Below are 18,373 nucleotides of genomic sequence, written 5' to 3' on the forward strand. Positions count from 1 at the left end.
CAGACAATGGTTTAATATTAGTGCTATGTGTACCTGTTCTTTTGTTTAGGTGTGTTCAGGATGGCATAGCTGACTGTTTTTCAGCAACATAAAGGCAGTGTTGTAGGGCTGTCAAAACCCACAGGTAAAAACACCTCCCCCTCCATTCCATTATTACCTATTGTCAGTTTGACTTTGGAAAAACAAATTAAGAGACAAGACAACATAAATTAGGAAGAAAATTGTGCTATGTCTACTTATCTTTAGCTATAAAGGTAATTCTGGGTGATTGCAACCCTACCTCTTCAGCTTAAATTCAGAACTGGAATGTAGTCAGAACTGAAATCAGAACTGGAATGTAGTCATATATTGGTGTTGTTTATGTGTTTTTATTGAATCATCTTATAATTCTAAATATTCTCAATCATTTAGATGTTTTTATGTTTGCCACCTTGGGGAACCTGATTGGGTAGAAAGGCAGCATTGAAATGTTTAAAGTAAAATAAATAACTACCTTGTGCCTAAAATTAAAGCAATTAATGAATTTTAAAAGCATTTATTAGAGCTACAATAACTAAGCTTAATCAATTTATAGAAGAGCCCAGAAACCCACTGCACTAACGCTAACACTTTTCCCTGATGCAAAGTAAAAATACCTTCATGCATCAGGGGAAGGAAGAGGCCTTGTATAAAAGGCAGATGCTGCCATTAGTGGAATGGATCAACAGGACCCACTCTAATTCTCAGAATGCTGAAAAAAGTATTCGACTCATGAACTGGAATTATTGAGAGGAGCGTGATTTATAGTCGCTTGGCATACTACTAATGCTGTGTGCACTGGGATGAGTGCAGAGCTAGCAAGGTGCTGTATACATTACAGATGAGGTACATTACAGGTTACCCAGTATGAGTCATGACCTGGTAAACTGCTGTTCATCTGGCTAGAAGCCAACTTGGAAAGTGCCTTTGGTGACTGTCACCTATGCACTCAGATTTTCATAGAAGTAAGTAGATTGTATCTTTACCACTTCCTAACAGATCTGTAATGCAGTTCTATCTCTAAGAAAATAAAAGCTGCAGCATCGCGAAACAGAAGCAGACTGGTTATGGGACTAATGCACAGATGAGCCCCATAGAAAGGAAAATGGAAGGTGTTTATTTTTATATGACAAAAGTAGCTACCCTCTTGAATATACATACTGGTTGTTTGCCAGGTGACAAAAATGAAATCTTCAAGAGAAGTGTTTGTTGTCTTTTACCCCAATGATGATGGGAAAAGAAGAGAAAATGTCACATAGATGGGAACAGATGGTGCATACACTTTCAAGACCTGCAAACAAAAAGAACAGAAATTGACACAAGTTTCTATGTTATTAGTAAGTCAAAAGTAAAGCTGCTTATTTGATTTCTTTAAGCAGCATATGGATGAAAACAACCCAATTTGGGGCTTGGATTTGCTTAACATTTCAGATGTTATTTTTTTTCTTTTGTTCAGATTAACAAAATAGTATTCAAAGTCTCAAGGACTGCAACTGCTGTGCTGAATTTGAAGGTAAATTGAGATCATGCAGAGCCACATGGTAACTACTTCAAAACCTGATTCATATGGCCTTCCATACTCTCTAGCCATGTAGTTAAACCCAATACTAAAATCCCTCTGCAGGTATTCAGAACTCCAAGGAAGCAACATGTGGCTTAACCAGGTGCTTAGGCATCAGAATCCTCATGGAGAAAGTTATAGTTCACGTGGCTGTTTCCATATGGATGTTTGGCTGTGCCCTTGTTTCCCTAGAAGTGCTCTGTTTTTAGAAGCCTCCACATGACATCAACATGTTTCTGTGTTTTCCTCTGCTTTGCTGAAAAAATTGGTTTGGTACAATCTTTTTGGAAAGATCACAATCATAGCTCCTTTGAACACTATGTGGATAGGAAGGTGTTTTTTAATGGGAATTGCTAGATTGTGATAGTATTATATTGTTACTAGGAATAAGGTCTGCTGTGAGGGAAAATAAAATGGGTTCTAGAAAGAGGCTCTGGGCAAGTGCTCCCCCATCATGGATTAGTTGCCTAGGCAGCGACAGCAGCCTCTTTATGTGGTCCAGAACTCTTTCCAGATGGCCACTGCCACCTGCCAAACTTGCTGCCCCCTGAGGAGAGACAGGCATTTCTTTCAGCCAGGGAAGACATGGCTGGGCCAGCAGTGGGTGGGGGAGAGGAGCGGACCCAGCCAATGGGAGATAAGTACAGTTGAGTGGTGATTGATGGACCAATGGGTAAGGAGGTGAGCACCAGAGGCCAAGGGGAGAGTCGGAAAGCACCAATATTCCTGGGCTTTTATATCGATAGGATAATAATCTATTGCCATGATATACTAGTTCCCAGTTTTCTTTCTTTACAGTGTCTATTCCTTTCTGTTCTAGACTTATAAAGGGAAATATGCAGCCTGCACCTCTGGTAAGAGGAATATGGTAGCTATGAGGGGCTAGGGCAAAAAACATGCTGAGAGGACTACTGTGTGGACACTCTGTTGCAATTGTAAATGTCTCTGCATCCCATTGTAGGAGCCAGTGTAACCATTTATTGCCTTATATAGATGAAGGCAGAAATGTACAATACTGTCAATAAAGGTCTAGTTCCAAAAGTTGTGTTCTCAAGTTAAATTCTCTGTCCCTCTCTCTCTCTTAGTTTGTGGGATTATTTACCAAATCATAATGTTAAAACATTATGCATTTTTCTACTTCCAGTAGCGCCAATCAATGATGTGAGTGCCACAACATGGGCAAGTACAACTAAATGTTACAAGGAAGACAAAACTGAAAATGGGGATGCTCATCCTAGGCAAAATAAATATTGATATCAATTTATCCAGAAAGCTAATAAAGATCCAAAATTTTAATCACTCACTTTAATCTCATGTTGCCTTTGATTCTATTATACTTGCATTTTCTCTGGTTAATGGTCCTTATATATAAACCCTTACTCACAAATTGTATCTTTCTTAAGGTGCCCATGAAGAATACATAAAGGAAAAGAGTTTAAATGAACCACAGTTTAGTCTTTCTTACCGCCACACTCAATAGAAGCAGATGAAATAACTAATTTTCCCCTACCTTGCTTTTGCAAGATGGTTTCTTTACTCCAAACCTTTGTGTAAGTCTGTCAGTAGTGATTTCTTGCCACTTCCCATCTATCTGGCACTGTGCTTTTATTTCATACTTAACTTCACGCTCCTGCTTTAAGCTAACAGGGCTACATTCGGCAGTGAAAAAAGATATAATTGGATCTGCATGTCTGACTCTCTGAAATGACAATGAATTGAAATCAGTTCTATGTTCACCTGTGAGCTGGCTGATTTTTTAAAATCAACAACTCAGAATTTTGTACCACAGAAGTTCTAATTTTGTGCTCAGGACAGGTTATGCAAACTGTTAAAACTGCCATTTAATTTTCATAGTTTAATGTGACTCTAATGGTTGGGTTTCTTAAGAGCTCAGACTATTTTGGAAAAGATTGATTGGGAGGAAAGAGAAACAGAGGAAGCATAAAGCGTAGATAGAACAGAGGATGGGGGAAGCACAGGTGCTCACCCTTCTACTCCTGTCCACATCTCTCTAATCTTTCAGTGCAATTTTCCCAAGACACCACAGGGCTCAATACAGGATAATGGGAGATAGGCAACAGCTCCTACAAGGCAATCCTAAACAGAATTACTCCAGTCCAAAGAGAATGAATTAAATTGTCTTAGATTGGATTGCAATTGTAGTCACTATGCTAACCATGAAAGCTAGTTAGAGTTAGATATTACAAATACTTCAAGAAAACTGGCAGAAAACTCTGGCATCCTTCTAGTTAGGTGATCAAAAAGAACCAGTCAGCTCAGGATGGATGGGTGGATGGATAGATACACTAATTTTTAGTCTGAGCCACTGATCACCTGGGAACCACTTTGGGCAACAAGGGAACAGTGATAGGTAAAGGACCTAAAATGTCTGGATCATTGGGCTCTAGAACTACTGAAATGGTACATCTGGTCCGCTAAAATTAGACATTCAGACATGCCCTAAGATTGTACAGGAGGATTACAGACAAAGTGCAGTTTTGTGTTACCCCACAAAAATGAATGGGAGTCATGAGGGAGCACTTTGACCCTAGGAAAACATGTTTAATGAATCAGATCATCAGTATTTCCTCCTTCATACAGAAAAAGAAGTCAATGGCATACCCTTTCCCTTTGAAATTTATCATTTGCAGAATACAGCACAGTTTAGTCTTTTATTCATCTCTCTGAAGCCTAGGGATGATTTGATACATTCACACCATATTGCATTAATTACTAGGTCATCTTTAGCTTTGAGCTGAGCTTATTACATACAGAGAAGGGGAAGAGTCAGAGAATATTCATCACTTTTAAGTCCCATTGATTTCTGTGAGAGAGTTAAGTATGCACAATTTGTAAACCATACATAACAGAATTTATATATGCTTATTTCTGAATAAATCAGGCCAATGAAACTGGAATAACAGCAATACTTCACTTACTTGCATGTAAAAACTGTATGCTGAAGTTTCATGTTTTATTGCTTTTATCTCAAAGAAGAAACCATAAATGGAAATTATTTCTGCATGGTATCTTGGTTCCTAAAGCACTCACCACAAATGTTGGAAAAGAAAACAATTTTATTTCAAAAAAATACCAACAAAATATAGCAAAGGATCTCTTAGCAAAAAGAACATAAGAACATAAGAGAAGCCATGTTGGATCAGGCCAATGGCCCATCCAGTCCAACAGTGGCTAATAGCCACTGATGGACCTCTGCTCCATATTTTTATCCAACCCCCTCTTGAAGCCATCTGTGCTTGTAGCTGCCACCACCTCCTGTGGCAGTGAATTCCACATGTTAATCACCCTTTGGATGAAGAAGTACTTCCTTTTATCCATTTTAACCTGACTGCTCAGCAATTTCAGCAAATGCCCACGAGTTCTTGTATTGTGAGAAAGGGAGAAAAGTACTTCTTTCTCTGCTTTCTCCATCCCATGCATCATCTTGTAAACCTCTATCATGTCACCCCGCAGTCAACGTTTCTCCAAGCTAAAGAGCCCCAAGCATTTTAACCTTTCTTCATAGGGAAAGTGTTCCAACCCTTTAATCATTCTAGTTGCCATTTTCTGGAAATTACACATGGAAATTACACATAAATCCCTTAGCATCCCTTATTATGAAGTATGACTGATCACTGAACCACAGCACATGTGGTGCAAGAATATTTTGAAAGTCCACAGACAAAATTGTCACAGAGATTCTATGAAAAGATTTTTAACAGAATAATTTGTAATGAACAATTATTAACGCATTTTAAAGTGTTCTCTTTGTGGTAAAAAAGCAACAAAGGGCACAATATGTTTAACTGAAATCAGTGAATCTTTGAAGTGCTTAAATTTGACTAAATTATGTCTAAAGGCCCACTTGAAACCAGATACTTTCCAAATGAACTCATACTTTTTGTTCCTCTTTATTAAAGTGGATAAAAAGTGTGTCCACCTGGTGTAAAGATGATCCTGAACGATGTTGGACTTTTTCCACCACCATAAACTGGGGAAAGATATATAGTAAATTATCCATATATTCTCCAAGTGTCTCTGATCAGCAGGAATATTATTAAGTAGTATAGAAGACCCTGTTTCTGTGTTGCATATGAGATGTCATGCAGAAACCACCTCCAGGTGGAGCCTGGAGATCTCCTGCTATTACGACTGATCTACAAGCAATAGAGATTAGTTCTGCTGAATAAAATACCTGCTTTGGAGGATGAACTATATGGCATTGGACCCTCCCCTCCCCAAACCCAGCTTTCTCCAGGCTTCACCTCCCAAAACTCCAGGACTTTCCCAGCCCAGAGTTGGCAACCCTAGTTTATATGAGGCAGAACTCAAATTTGGGGTGAGGGGCTATTTGGTGAAAATTTTTCCCTCCATGAAATGTATCTTCCTCTACTAAATTCATCTAAGTGCAACAGCTGTGAAACAGAGCTAAAATAATCACCCAATCAAAATAAGGGCAGGAAATATGTTCATTATTACTTGATTTGGCTACAAAGCCCTTACATAGATGTGTCTGAATTATATGGCTTTGTGAATTCATCACATAGCCAAATCAAATTGTTGTCAATATGATCCCTGACTGGTTAGAGACCGCCTCAAAAAGGACGTGATTATTATCGTTGTACTACTCACTTCATTCCCTGAAGTCACCAGCATTTTTGGGAGAATACTCCTTTTACAAGGAAGAAAAACATAGTTCACTGAAGAATAGAATTCTTATAATTCTTTCTACAGTGTTGTCCTCCCAGTTCCCCAGATTTCAAATATTTCTGCAGTGTCAGATGTGAGGTAATTTGTCACAAGCATATTGGCCTTACCCATCAACCCACTTGGTTTAAAAGTTTTTCACATTCTAATGGAAAGCTACCTGTGTAAGCACCAGACCAAATCTCACTGCCTGAGTGTTAAAGTCTCTCTGGAATGCCATGTCACCACCATTCTCAAGCTGAAACATGAAAGATATTCCATTATGTGAAATTCATGAGGGCTGATATTTTACAATAACACATCGTTTTGAATATAGCAGTAGAAAACAATGCAAATTATCATTCTTCCTAAATCTTCCTAAATTAGCCATGTTTTGATCTGCATATTATTCAGCATTGTACATCACCATGTTTTCTCTGTAGCAATCTAAACCAACATTAATAGTGTCTTATGAACTGTATCACTGGTCTTGCTCACAGCATTCTTTTTTAGAAGAGGCATCGCGAAATCTAGAGTGCTACTGAGCAGGTCAGTGGTTGCCACTCAGGAACATAATCTCTTCTGTCCTTCTAGTTTAGTTCATATTCAAATGTTCACCACTCCATTCTAAACATGTTACTACACAGTCCAAGCACAATATGACTATATGCTCCTGGAAGAAAAGTGAGACTTTTTTTTTCATATCATCACCAAAGAACCCTGCCTAGTTTATTCAATTCCTTGTCCTAGTATAAACTGAGTCATTCCTCCAACTTTGTTCACTGTACTCTGTAAAATGCTATGTATACCGATGATGCTATTTAAATTTTCTAAAAATAAAATAATTTTAAAAATAAACATCCCACCAGAGGATGAATGTATTTCAGTTCCCAAGATCCTGTCAATGATGGCTTCACCATCTGCACTGAATTATATGAAATCAGTACTGTTCCCTTTTGTTTAAAGTTTTATTTAAACAAGAGCCTTTAACGTTTCCTTTGTTTCCTTTATTTTAAAAATCTATACAAAAGCCAGATGAAAAATAAGTACTGTCATGCATAATATGGAATTGTTAAACTATTGAAACATTCAATAAAAGTGATATAAGTTAAATATCACAATTAACATCATTCCCATTAAATATTAGAAGAATCCACAAGCCAACCTACCTTTATCTGACCCCCTATCTTTAGTTTATATTTCCTTCCTACTCATGGTATCTTCTCCTCAGGAGAAGTCTGACAGCCAATAGCACAGGGCCAGGTTAGGCTTGCCAGTCCCCAGGTCCTGATGGCGGGTCCCCTGGTTTTGCAGGCTCCTCCCCACCACCAGCCAGCTGGCTGGCAGGGGGAAGCCCTGCCTCAACAGCCATGATGTTGCTTTCTACCCTGGAAGGCTTAGAAGAAGCTTGGAAGCTTAGCAGATGCTTGGAAACTTGGAAGGTGTGTGTGCCTTTAAATCTTAGCAGAAGCAAGGCTGAATGGGAACGAGGTGAGTCAGCAAAGCAATGTGACTGTTCCTGGTGAGTGTGTGAAGCTGTAAAAATGGGAGAGAGCCCAGTCTCTCCATTTGCTTTACATTCCTTTCAGAAGTTATTTGCATAGTAAAAAGTAAACTAGAACCTTTTCCCCCCCTGTGTTAGTTTGAAGAAGTTGGTGGAAATACAGCAGCTCCCATAAGTAAACTGCCCCAGTCAGATCACAAAAGTATTTTGTTACAAACTGGGTTTATTTTGCCTGCTTTGTGTATGTTTATGTTCATTTACTGGAAGTGCAGCAGCTGGGGGCTGAGCAAATGAAGACTGTATTCAGGGGAACTGCGCTGCTGTATTTTATTTTATTTATTTATTTTAGGGAATGGGAAAGTCTCCTGGCTCTACTCCCAAGTCCCCAGATATTTTTTGAGTTAGACCTGGCAACCCTAGACCAGGCCCAGTCACATGGCAGCCTCCAATGCTGAACCAGTTACAGTTGCACAGTGGCTGCTGGTAGTACCAGGCCAGGCCCAGTGCTGAGATGACTGTTACTGCAGCCCAGGCTAGGCCCAGTACCATGGTGGTCATCACTGTGGGCCAGGCTGGGACACACCTAGTGGTACAGTGGCTGCTGACACCTCTGGGATGGACCTTCTCTCTCCCCACCACCATTTCCTTCTGTCCTTCTCACTTACCAGCCAATCTGCATTTATCTGCCCATATGTCCTTAATTTTCCCATCCCTGACAGCCTCTCCATGGGGAAAGACTAGTTGGCCTGTGTAGTAGGGGTCCCAACCCTCCCGCCCTGGCGGGGGACCCCAGGTTTTCCAGCCTCTTCCCCCGTTCCCCCCCAAAATGGAAGCGGGGGGAGGGGGGAACGGCGCCAAGGAGCGTGGCAAGCCCCCCCTTCTCAGAGCGGGCGATGCCGCTGCGCGGCTGCCGCCTCTTCTCCGTAGCTGCTCCTCCGAGATGGGCTCACCCTAGCCCATCTCGGAGGAGCAGCTACGGAGAAGAGGCAGCAGCGCAGCGGCGTCGCCCACTCCACCTCTGATGTTAAAATCAGAGAAGGGGAGACTGCAGGCAGGCCAGGAGCGTGGCGAGCCGCGAATCTGGGTCCTTTTAGGACCCAGACTCGCAGCTCGCCACGCTCCTGGCCTGCCTCCACCCTCCTTGTCACCCGCTCTGTCTGTGCCGCCCCGCTACTCACCGCTTGCAGGCAGGCAGGGAGAGGCCGAGCAGGGCCGCGGGGGCGACGGGACGATGCAGCCGCTGCTGCTGCTTTCCTGACCAGGCGCGCAAAGGTGCCCGGTGGCCCGGAGGAGGAGGGCCTTGCGCGGCCTGCTGCTGCTGGGGCGCCCGCCCGGGCCTACTGCTGGGATGCTCCGCCGGGCCCTGGGGGGGTGGGGAGGAGCAGCAGGCGGCGGCTGGGCCGGGAGGCGGCAGGGGCTTGGAAGAGGTGCCTTGCGCGGGGCTGCTTTGCCGCGTCTTCGAGCCTGTGGGCCTGGCGACTCCTCGCGCAGTGAAGGGGGCTCCCTCCCTCCCAAGAAACAGCTGGCTGTATTCAGGCGGGGGAAGGTGATGGCGACTGCTTTGGCATACTTGGCATACCTCCCAATGTCAAGCATGGTGGTAATTGATTGTTTGAGGGTCCTGCATAAGCTGGTCTGTGCATTGTCATGGAGGATCCGTTCCTCTTAGTTTGTTATTGGTGTTCAATTATGCTTGCCACAGCCTTGATCTTGGCTCCACCCCTAATGTCTCCTGGCTCCACTCCCAAAGTCTCCTGGCTCCACCCCCAAAGTCCCCAGATATTTCTTGAATTGGACTTGGCAACCCTACTGTGTAGTGGTCGCTGCTGAGCAGTCTAGATTGAGTTGTTCAGGGGCTATTCACAAGGCTAGGTGGGGTTTCATGGTTGCTGGCTGTACTGTGCCAGAGAGAGATGTATGGGTAGTATGTTTCTCATAGTTGCTGTTGGGCCTGTCTCCACTGAGTAATCAAGGGACATGACACTGGGAAGAACTTTTTCAAGGGCTGTTTCAGCTTCCCAGTCCACACACACACTTTTGGTTTACAGAGTCAGTCAATCAAGACATTTATTGGCATAGAATAACAACCAGAAATTTTAAATATACAAAGACAGTAATCCCACCAGAGCTTTAATCTTGTATTCTAATGCCCATAGCAATAGAGAGAAACCTCACCATTGCAAATGTAATATGGGGGCAGAAATCTGATAGAGAGAAGGATACAAGTCTCTTCTGGGCAACTGTGCCTATTGATCAAAAGGGGACTTTACAGAAATGAAGGTTTAGAAGGCCTGGCAATATTGTGGTGGTTGCCTAGCAACCCCTAACAGCTATTGAGAGTGCAGTATATTCAGTAAGTATTCTTTTCTTAAAGCTAAATCTGTTGTTTTTGTTCAGATTAGAGTGGCGGATTCTAATCCAGAGAACCAGGTTTGATTACCTACTCCTCAACATAAAGCCAACTGGGTAACCTTGTGTCAGTCATAGTTCCTCAGAACTCTCTCGACCCCACCTACTTCATAGGATTTATGTTACGGGGAGAGGAAAGGAAGGATATTGTAAGGTAGTGAAGAGTGGGGTATAAATTAACTTTTCTTGTTCTCCACATAGTCTGTCCCTGACTCCATTTCACAGCTCTATCAATCCTATCCTCTATGTCACAGTTCAGAAATAGCTAGTATATTGATTCCAGTGTCTTATTTATGCTGTAGGATCTAGAATAACATCAGCAAAATACTTGACACAGGAAACGTGCACAGTGCAAGTGTGATAGGGCTTGATTTGAGTTAGGACTTGTATCTGTTTTCAGTATCCTCTAAATGTTCAAATATGACAAGTAAAATCAGAAAATGCTGTTTCTAATTGTGGACAGAGGTCACCACTAAGTTACTGTAACCAGCCCTGGTAGGTAGGAATTCCTGGTAAGATCATGCAAGGACAATTTGCCAAATAAGCAACTGTAAATGAATTAAACTTGCATATAATACCAACTCACTGCATAATAATGATCGCACACGATTCTTGTTAGCCATGGCAAAGGAAGGAAGTTAATCTGCCATAGTTCTTCTAGATGCTTACCTTTGGGAAGGGGAAAAGATGCAATTGAATTATTGCATTTTTTGTTAATCTTAGAAAAGTAAAATTTCATTATACCTGCTGATGTTATACTTAATACTGTTGTACAGGCTTTGTAATTGTAAAACCAGAACTAAGCAAGAGTGTCCTCAGTAAAAGGGAGACAAAAATACATGGACTGATATTCTTAAAAGGCCACAGCTATGGTGGAGGAACATAAGCAACAACTAAACCAATAATAGGTGCAGAGCAGGGCACCTATCTATTATGAGTTCTTAAGTGGATTGGTGTTGATTGACCCTACCTGTAGATATGCCCTACTCTGTCCCAACCTACTCCCCCACAGGAAAATGGGGAAGACAAAGAGGCTTGAAATGTGGTCCCTTGTGGAATTTCTAGTTGCTCTAACCAATAAATATCCCCCCAAAAATTGCCCTGACCAATAAATATCCAAAATAAATTGCCCTGACCAATAAATATCTTAGCCTTGAGAATGTCCTAGGTCACTGCATATTTATTCTTCACTACTATTCCCCTCCCCACACATTGTATGCTGACCGTAAATTGTAGTGAAATGCAGGCCTCAAAGCCCATTCCTATGAAGTCTCACAAACCCATCAGACGTCTTCTTCACATGCTTCTGCAAACTTCCTTCCTCTGCAGAGTACAGGTGAAGAGGGAAAGGCACCCCACCCCAGTGCTACTTCATGAAATTGACCTGCTCACACATCCATCTGAGCCACACCTGATCTAAGAACAAGTAAATCACTTACAACTTTACTCATATTAAAAAGATGATTGTAAGTTTAAGGCTACCACCCATACATTGTGAGCATGACCAACACTGTATAGTCTGCCCGTTTGTGCTCACTTACAACTTGGGCTACAGGCAGCTTCAGGTGAGTGTGTGACAGAAAATGTGATCTTTTCTTTTAGCTAGGCTTAGAGTTTGTCCTGTAGTCCTTTCCTTCAGTTTGTAAGTTTGCCAGAGAAATTTGGAGTTACTATCTTGTGTGTTACTGTGACTGTTTGCACAGTGACATAAAACCTGATATCTTGTGTATTACTCATTCTGTTGAATGCATGCATGCATGTTAATAGTCTAGTTGTTCTACTGTAGACCATCTGAAACGAATAAGTCTGGTTGCCTTGTTTTTGTCTGTCATTCATTCATTGCAGAGTACAAACACACTGACAGCAATTTCTCTCAGGCAAGGACTAGGCTTGCCAATCCCCAGGTCCCAGCGGGGGTTCTTCCGCTTTCCCAGGCTCCTTCCTGCCCCCAGTCAGCTGGCCGGTGGGGGAAAACCTGCCCCATTGTGACTTTCCACCTCCGGAGGCTTCAGTCTCCGATTGGAAAGGCTTTCTCTTGGGATGGTGTGTCTGTGTTACTTTGAAGAAGCTGGCAGCAACTCCTGAGTAGAGATGCCAATCCCTCGCTTCAGAGTCGCCAGAAGATGATGATATTGGATTTATATCCTGCCCTCCACTCCGAAGAGTCTCAGAGCGGCTCACAATCTCCTTTACCTTCCTCCCCCACAACAGACACCCTGTGAGGTGGGTGGGGCTGAGAGGGCTCTCACAGCAGCTGCTCTTTCAAGGACAACCTCTGCCAGAGCTATGGCTGACCCAAGGCCATGCTAGCAGGTGCAAGTGGAGGAGTGGGGAATCAAACCCAGTTCTCCCAGATAAGAGTCCGCACACTTAACCACTACACCAAACTGGCTCTCACTACACCAAACTGGCTCTCACTACACCAAACTAGCTCTCAGAAACAGGGTAGTGGGGGGGGGGGGGAATGTCCGCTGAGCACTTCATTATTCCCTATGTGGAGATCAATTCTCATAGGGTATAATGCGGAATTGATCTGGAGGTATCGGGAGCTCTGGGGGGCTGTTTTTTGAGGTAGAGGCACTAGATTTTCAGTATAGCATCTAGTGCCTCTCCCCAAAATACCCCCAAGTTTCAAAACGATTGGACCAGGGGGGTCCAATTTTATGAGCCCCAAAAGAAGGTTCCACTATCCATTATTTCCTATGGAAGGAAGGCATTTAAAAAGGTGTGCTGTCCCTTTAAATGTAATGGCCAGAACTCCCTTGGAGTTCAATTATGCTTGTAACACCCTTGCTCTTGGCTCTGCCCCCAAAGTCTCCTGGCTCCACCCCCAAAGTCCCCAAATATTTCTTGAATTGGACTTGGCAACCCTAGCAAGGACTATTATTTCAGTTGTCTTGGTTTTCAAGGAGAGAGTGAGCAAGAGGTGGGAAGTGGTATAGTCAAGGGACAGTCCTCCTCAGTTTGTGAAAGAGACACAGAGTGTGATTGATCAGCAGCCCTGTACACAGATGATCTGCACAAGCTGAGTGAGACTTGCAATGAAGCTCCACTCCAAATAAGGCATGGATGACTCTGGCCAGCCACATCCTGTTCTTCTAAGTTTTTAGGGTTGCCAGGTCTGACTCAAGAAAAATATCTGGGGACTTTGGAGAAGGAGCCAGGGGACTTTGGGGGTGGAGCCAGGAGCAAGGCTGTGACAATCATGATTGAATTCCGAAGGTAGTTCTGGCCATGGCATTTAAAAGGACCACACACCTCTCCCAGATCCACCCCCAAAGTCTTCTGGTATTTTCACAGACCTGGCAACCCTAACACAGGGGGATCCTGGAAGAACAGAGGGGAAAGCAGATGACCATTTGGAAATTTCTCCAGACCTAAATTGTACCTTCCAAGATACAATAGTCTCTTGGGGGCTTGAGGAAGCCAGTTTCCCTCCCTCTCTCCAATTGCTTTCCCCTTCAATTGATTTTTGTCTGTTCTCAATATTCTGAGAGCAGTGAGCATGCTGAGAGATAATCAGGGTGTTTGAAAGAGGCAGTTCTTTTACATTTTTAAAACAACAACCAAACAAATATGTATACCCACAATTATCACCAAATAACTACACATATTATAGTCAAAGAATGTGTATATGTGTATGTGTGTATGTGTGTTTATATACACAGGGATCTTGTACCCTACATAAATCCTTAAAAGCAATACCTACAAAGAAATTAAAAGTGTAGAACTTTTGGTGGATTATAGCTTTCACTTTAAACCAAACTTCATGCACCCCTAATAGTCACCATCAACTCTGTTGTTATAGCTATTGTAAAGTTCTGCATTACATCATATCTGCTTATATACAGTGATACATGATATATATGTCGACATGCATAAGTTGTTTCCATTTCCCACACAAAATAAAATGTTTTGAGAAAGGCATCTGTATAGTAGTAGTGGGGAAATTTATAAAAACCCTAATGTTTTATTTTGAGACCATCTCCTACCACTCCAGAATGCAGGTTTGCTAAACTTCAATAAATGTTGATTTGAAAAAAGGCATAAGGTTATAAAAAAAAAAATTGGGATATAACTCATCAGGTTGTAGAAAACATAATTTCTAATGCATTTTCAAAAACTACATAGGTTTTCAAACATAAGCAAATATGAGTTTACAAGAAGAGTTTATATCCTCTTTTGAAATTAGAATAAATTTTCAACAATTTCTCATGGACCTCAAATCCTTGAAGTCAAGTATATGCAACTGTTCCTCAAACATCACAAACATAACAAAATTTGCTGTAAAGCAGTGACACCACACCGTACTGGTATGTCCCTGCGCATGTATACATTCCCTATACATTTTCTCTTTGTGTTTACACTGATCTGTGGGAAACAGACTTTATACCTTTGGTTTAAAATAGACTTTATACCCTTGGTTCTAACTTGTCCAATACATACAAATACAGATTTGAAACTGCTACATTTGGGACTGCAGCTTTATTTTAAAGCCTAATTCCAAACTCGTTTTATGCTTAGAAGCAGCAATGAACTTACTTGAAGTGATTCCATGTAAACGAAGAGACTGAAAAATAGCTATGTATCGTTGTCCTATTTCCTTTTCCAGGAAGGAACATATCTTGGGTAAGCTAAAAACAAAACAATGGAGCAGACAACTTTATTTAACCTCAGCATTATTTCCTATTCAGACTTGTGGCTGCTACAGTGTTCGGGATTTTCTACATGGAAAGCAATGTAAGGGGAGGGGACATGTAAAAAACATGTTGATTATTGTCATGTATGATTTCTATAAATGAGCTGAGTAGCCAATATTGGCCATAAATGTACAACAGCAGAACATCAGCCTTATATGTAAAATGCTAGATGGGCTAGTAATGATCAATGTTCTCTCTAAGGTGAGATGGGGTGAGCTAGCTCACAGTTTTTTAGTCTCTGGCTTACACATTTTTGTCCTAGCTCTTGAAGTATGGCCCCAGAGCAAACTAATTTATGCAGTAGCCAAATTGCTCACTCACAACTTTAATGCCAGTAGCTCACAAAGCAGAATTTTTGCTCACAAAACTCCACAGCTTAGAGGGAACATTGGTCATGATTTGTTTTTTCCTCTACAAAAAAGTGCTTTTTATATAGGACATTTACATTTTAAACAGCCCAGGGCTCCTGCTTCTAGCATTATAGCTGCAGCTAAATTCAGCCACTCAGTATTTGTTTGCACACCCAGTATTTGTTTGCACACACTCAGTATTTGTTTGCACATTGGGGAGGGACAGTGGCTCAGTGGTAGAGCATCTGCTTGGGAAGCAGAAGGTCCCAGGTTCAATCCCTGGCATCTCCAAAAAAGGGTCCAGGCAAATAGGTGTGAAAAACCTCAGCTTGAGACCCTGGAGGGCCGCTGCCAGTCTGAGAAGACAATACTGACTTTGATGGACCGAGGGTCTGATTCAGTATAAGGCAGCTTCATATGTTCATATGTTCACCCCTCAAGAAAATGTTACAAATTTGTATACAATACTATCATAAAGTAATATTTATGAGTAGAGGATTAAAACAGATATCTTAGTGACATCTCCAGTCACTGACTTTAGAGCTTTTACAGATGATCAGTTCAAAACATGATCCTGTCACCTCTCAGGCTTTGCAATTTCCAGTTCAGGACAATAGCATGTTAACTAATCCATAATAGATGGGGAAGAGTGGAAGAACAGATTTAGCAAAATGGGGGAGGGGGATATCTTTGCTGCAGATGCAGGGATAGCTGGGCTGCTATCCCCCTTTTCTTTCTTTCTTTTTTAAAATGGCTGTTGTGTACTCCATGTAAAAAACAACCCTTTTAGGGGAGACATCCATACTGAACCGGAGTATTTTCAGGTTCTCTTCAGTGCCAACCGCGTAGTTCAAGATTCAGCAATCCACCTCACCCCACTTCAACCAGTGAAAACAGAGTTGGATGAGATCCTCACCCTAGAAGAGACCGTTAAAGCCATCAAGCAACTGAAAAGTGGCAAGGCAGCGGGTGTTGATGGAATCCCACCAGAGATCTGGAAGCATGGGGGCACAGTACTACATAGCACACTTCACAAAGTACTTGTCACCTGCTGGGAACAAGGCAAACTACCACAGGACTTTCGCGATGCAATCATCATCACTCTACACAAGAACAAAGGGGAAAAGTCAGACTGCTCCAACTACCGGGGGATAACCCTGCTCTCCATCACAGGCAAAATCCTTGCCAGAATACTCCTGAACAGACTGGTGCCCACCATTGCAGAAGAACTCCTCCCAGAGAGCCAGTGCGGCTTCAGAGCTAACAGGAGCACCACCGACATGGTATTTGTTCTCAGGCAGCTCCAAGAGAAATGGAGGAAACAGAACAAGGGTCTATATGTGACTTTTGTCGACCTTACCAAAGCTTTCGATACCGTTAGCAGGAAAGGCCTGTGGCAAATCTTGGAACGTTTAGGATGTCCCCCAAGGTTCCTCAGCATGATCATCCAGCTACATGAAGACCAGCGAGGCCAAGTCAGACACTGCAACGACCTCTCGGAGCCCTTCCCAATAGGTACAGGTGTAAAGCAAGGCTGCATTCTCGCGCCAACTCTCTTTATGATCTTCTTTAGCATGATGCTTCAAAGAGCCGCAGTAGATCTAGATGATGACGATGGTGTCTACATCCGCTATCGCACCGATGGCAGCCTGTTCAACCTGAGGCGACTAAAGGCCCACTCCAAGACAATGGAAAAACTTATCCGCGAGCTACTGTTTGCTGATGATGCTGCACTCGTCTCCCACTCGGTATCAGCTCTGCAGCATATGACGTCCTGCTTTGCAGAGGCTGCCAAGCTATTCGGCCTAGAAGTTAGTCTGAAGAAGACAGAAGTTCTCCACCAGCCTGCACCCCAGGAAGATTATCACCCTCCCTGCATCACTGTGGGTGAATCAGTTCTGAAGACAGTCCAGCAGTTCAGCTATCTGGGGTGCATCATCTCCTCAGATGCCAAGATCGACAAGGAGATTGACAACAGGCTGGCAAAGGCAAACCGTGCATTTGGCCGACTGCACAAAAGAGTGTGGAGCAACAAGCATCTGAAAAAAGGCACAAAGATCAATGTTTACAAAGCGGTTGTGATGACAACCCTCATCTACGGCTCCGAATCGTGGGTTTTATACCATCATCACCTGCGACTCCTTGAGCGCTTTCATCAGCGCTGCCTTCGCACCATCCTCAACATCCACTGGAGTGACTTTGTGACCAACACTGAAGTCCTCAAGAGGGCGGAGGTTACAAGCATCGAGGCACTGCTGTTGAAGATGAAGCTGTGCTGGGCAGGGCATATTTCTAGGATGGAAAACCACCGCCTTCCCAAGATTGCTCTGTATGGCGAACTTTCCACCGGCCATCGAAATAGAGGGGCACCAAAGAAGAGGTACAAGGACTCCTTGAAGAAATCCCTTGGCACCTGTCGCATCAACCATCACCAGTGGTCTGACCTAGCCTCAGATCGCAAAGCATGGAGGCATACCATCCACCAGGCTGTCTCTTCCTTTGAGAACGCACGCATAGCTGGTCTTGAGGACAAAAGGAGATTGAGGAAGAATCGCACTGCTACAGCACCAACCCCAAATCAGACTTTTCCCTGCAGCCACTGTGGCCGGATCTGCCTGTCCCGCATTGGTCTTGTCAGCCACCAGCGAGCCTGCACCCTTCTTAAATCTTCGTTCGCGAAGTCAAGCCGAGAGAGAGAGAGAGGGGGGAGACAACAGCTACAAATGGCGAGACAAAATTTTTAAAAATGCCCTTGTCAGGTCCATAGCTTGCAGCAAGTCCTTGTGGTAACATCTGAAGATCAGTTTTGCCATACTGGTCTTTGAATTATTCAGTCTTAGCTCTTGTACATTAAGTAAGCCCTGAGGCAGCACTGCCAAAGTAGAACAGTACTTCTTCCAGTGGCACCCCACCCGTTCCACGTCAAGCTGCCTATCTTAGCCTGGGGGGCCTCTGTTCCATGTCACCTCCCACCAGTACTTCAGCCCACTTTGGACTCTGGCATCATGGTGTAGATCCAGGAGGTGAAAAAGCATTCTTATCAGATCCTCTTGGGTTCTGCCTTCAGCTGATTTGGTACACCAAGAGGATGCTTAGGTCCCTTGGACAGTCAACTTGACCTGCTTCTGTGCAGTTTCCCATTTGC

The 18,373-nt window shown here is 43.0% G+C and overlaps 1 protein-coding gene across 1 annotated transcript in view; it reads right to left on the reverse strand.

Moving 5' to 3' along the window:
- Positions 1 to 1,114: 1,114 nt before the first annotated feature.
- The window catches only part of BTBD16 (BTB domain containing 16), a 56,328-nt gene continuing 39,069 nt past the window's right edge, over positions 1,115 to 18,373 (reverse strand). The window contains exons 8-13 of the mRNA XM_060242666.1: positions 14,721 to 14,812; positions 10,765 to 10,847; positions 6,447 to 6,524; positions 4,519 to 4,617; positions 3,090 to 3,278; positions 1,115 to 1,309 (exon numbers count right to left, since the gene is read on the reverse strand). Of these exons, the coding sequence (XP_060098649.1) occupies positions 1,235 to 1,309; positions 3,090 to 3,278; positions 4,519 to 4,617; positions 6,447 to 6,524; positions 10,765 to 10,847; positions 14,721 to 14,812 (616 nt within the window). The 3' untranslated portion in view covers positions 1,115 to 1,234. The remainder of the gene's footprint in view (positions 1,310 to 3,089; positions 3,279 to 4,518; positions 4,618 to 6,446; positions 6,525 to 10,764; positions 10,848 to 14,720; positions 14,813 to 18,373) is intronic.

Source organism: Heteronotia binoei, chromosome 6 (assembly GCF_032191835.1).
Source record: "Heteronotia binoei isolate CCM8104 ecotype False Entrance Well chromosome 6, APGP_CSIRO_Hbin_v1, whole genome shotgun sequence".
Lineage (NCBI taxonomy): Eukaryota > Metazoa > Chordata > Lepidosauria > Squamata > Gekkonidae > Heteronotia > Heteronotia binoei.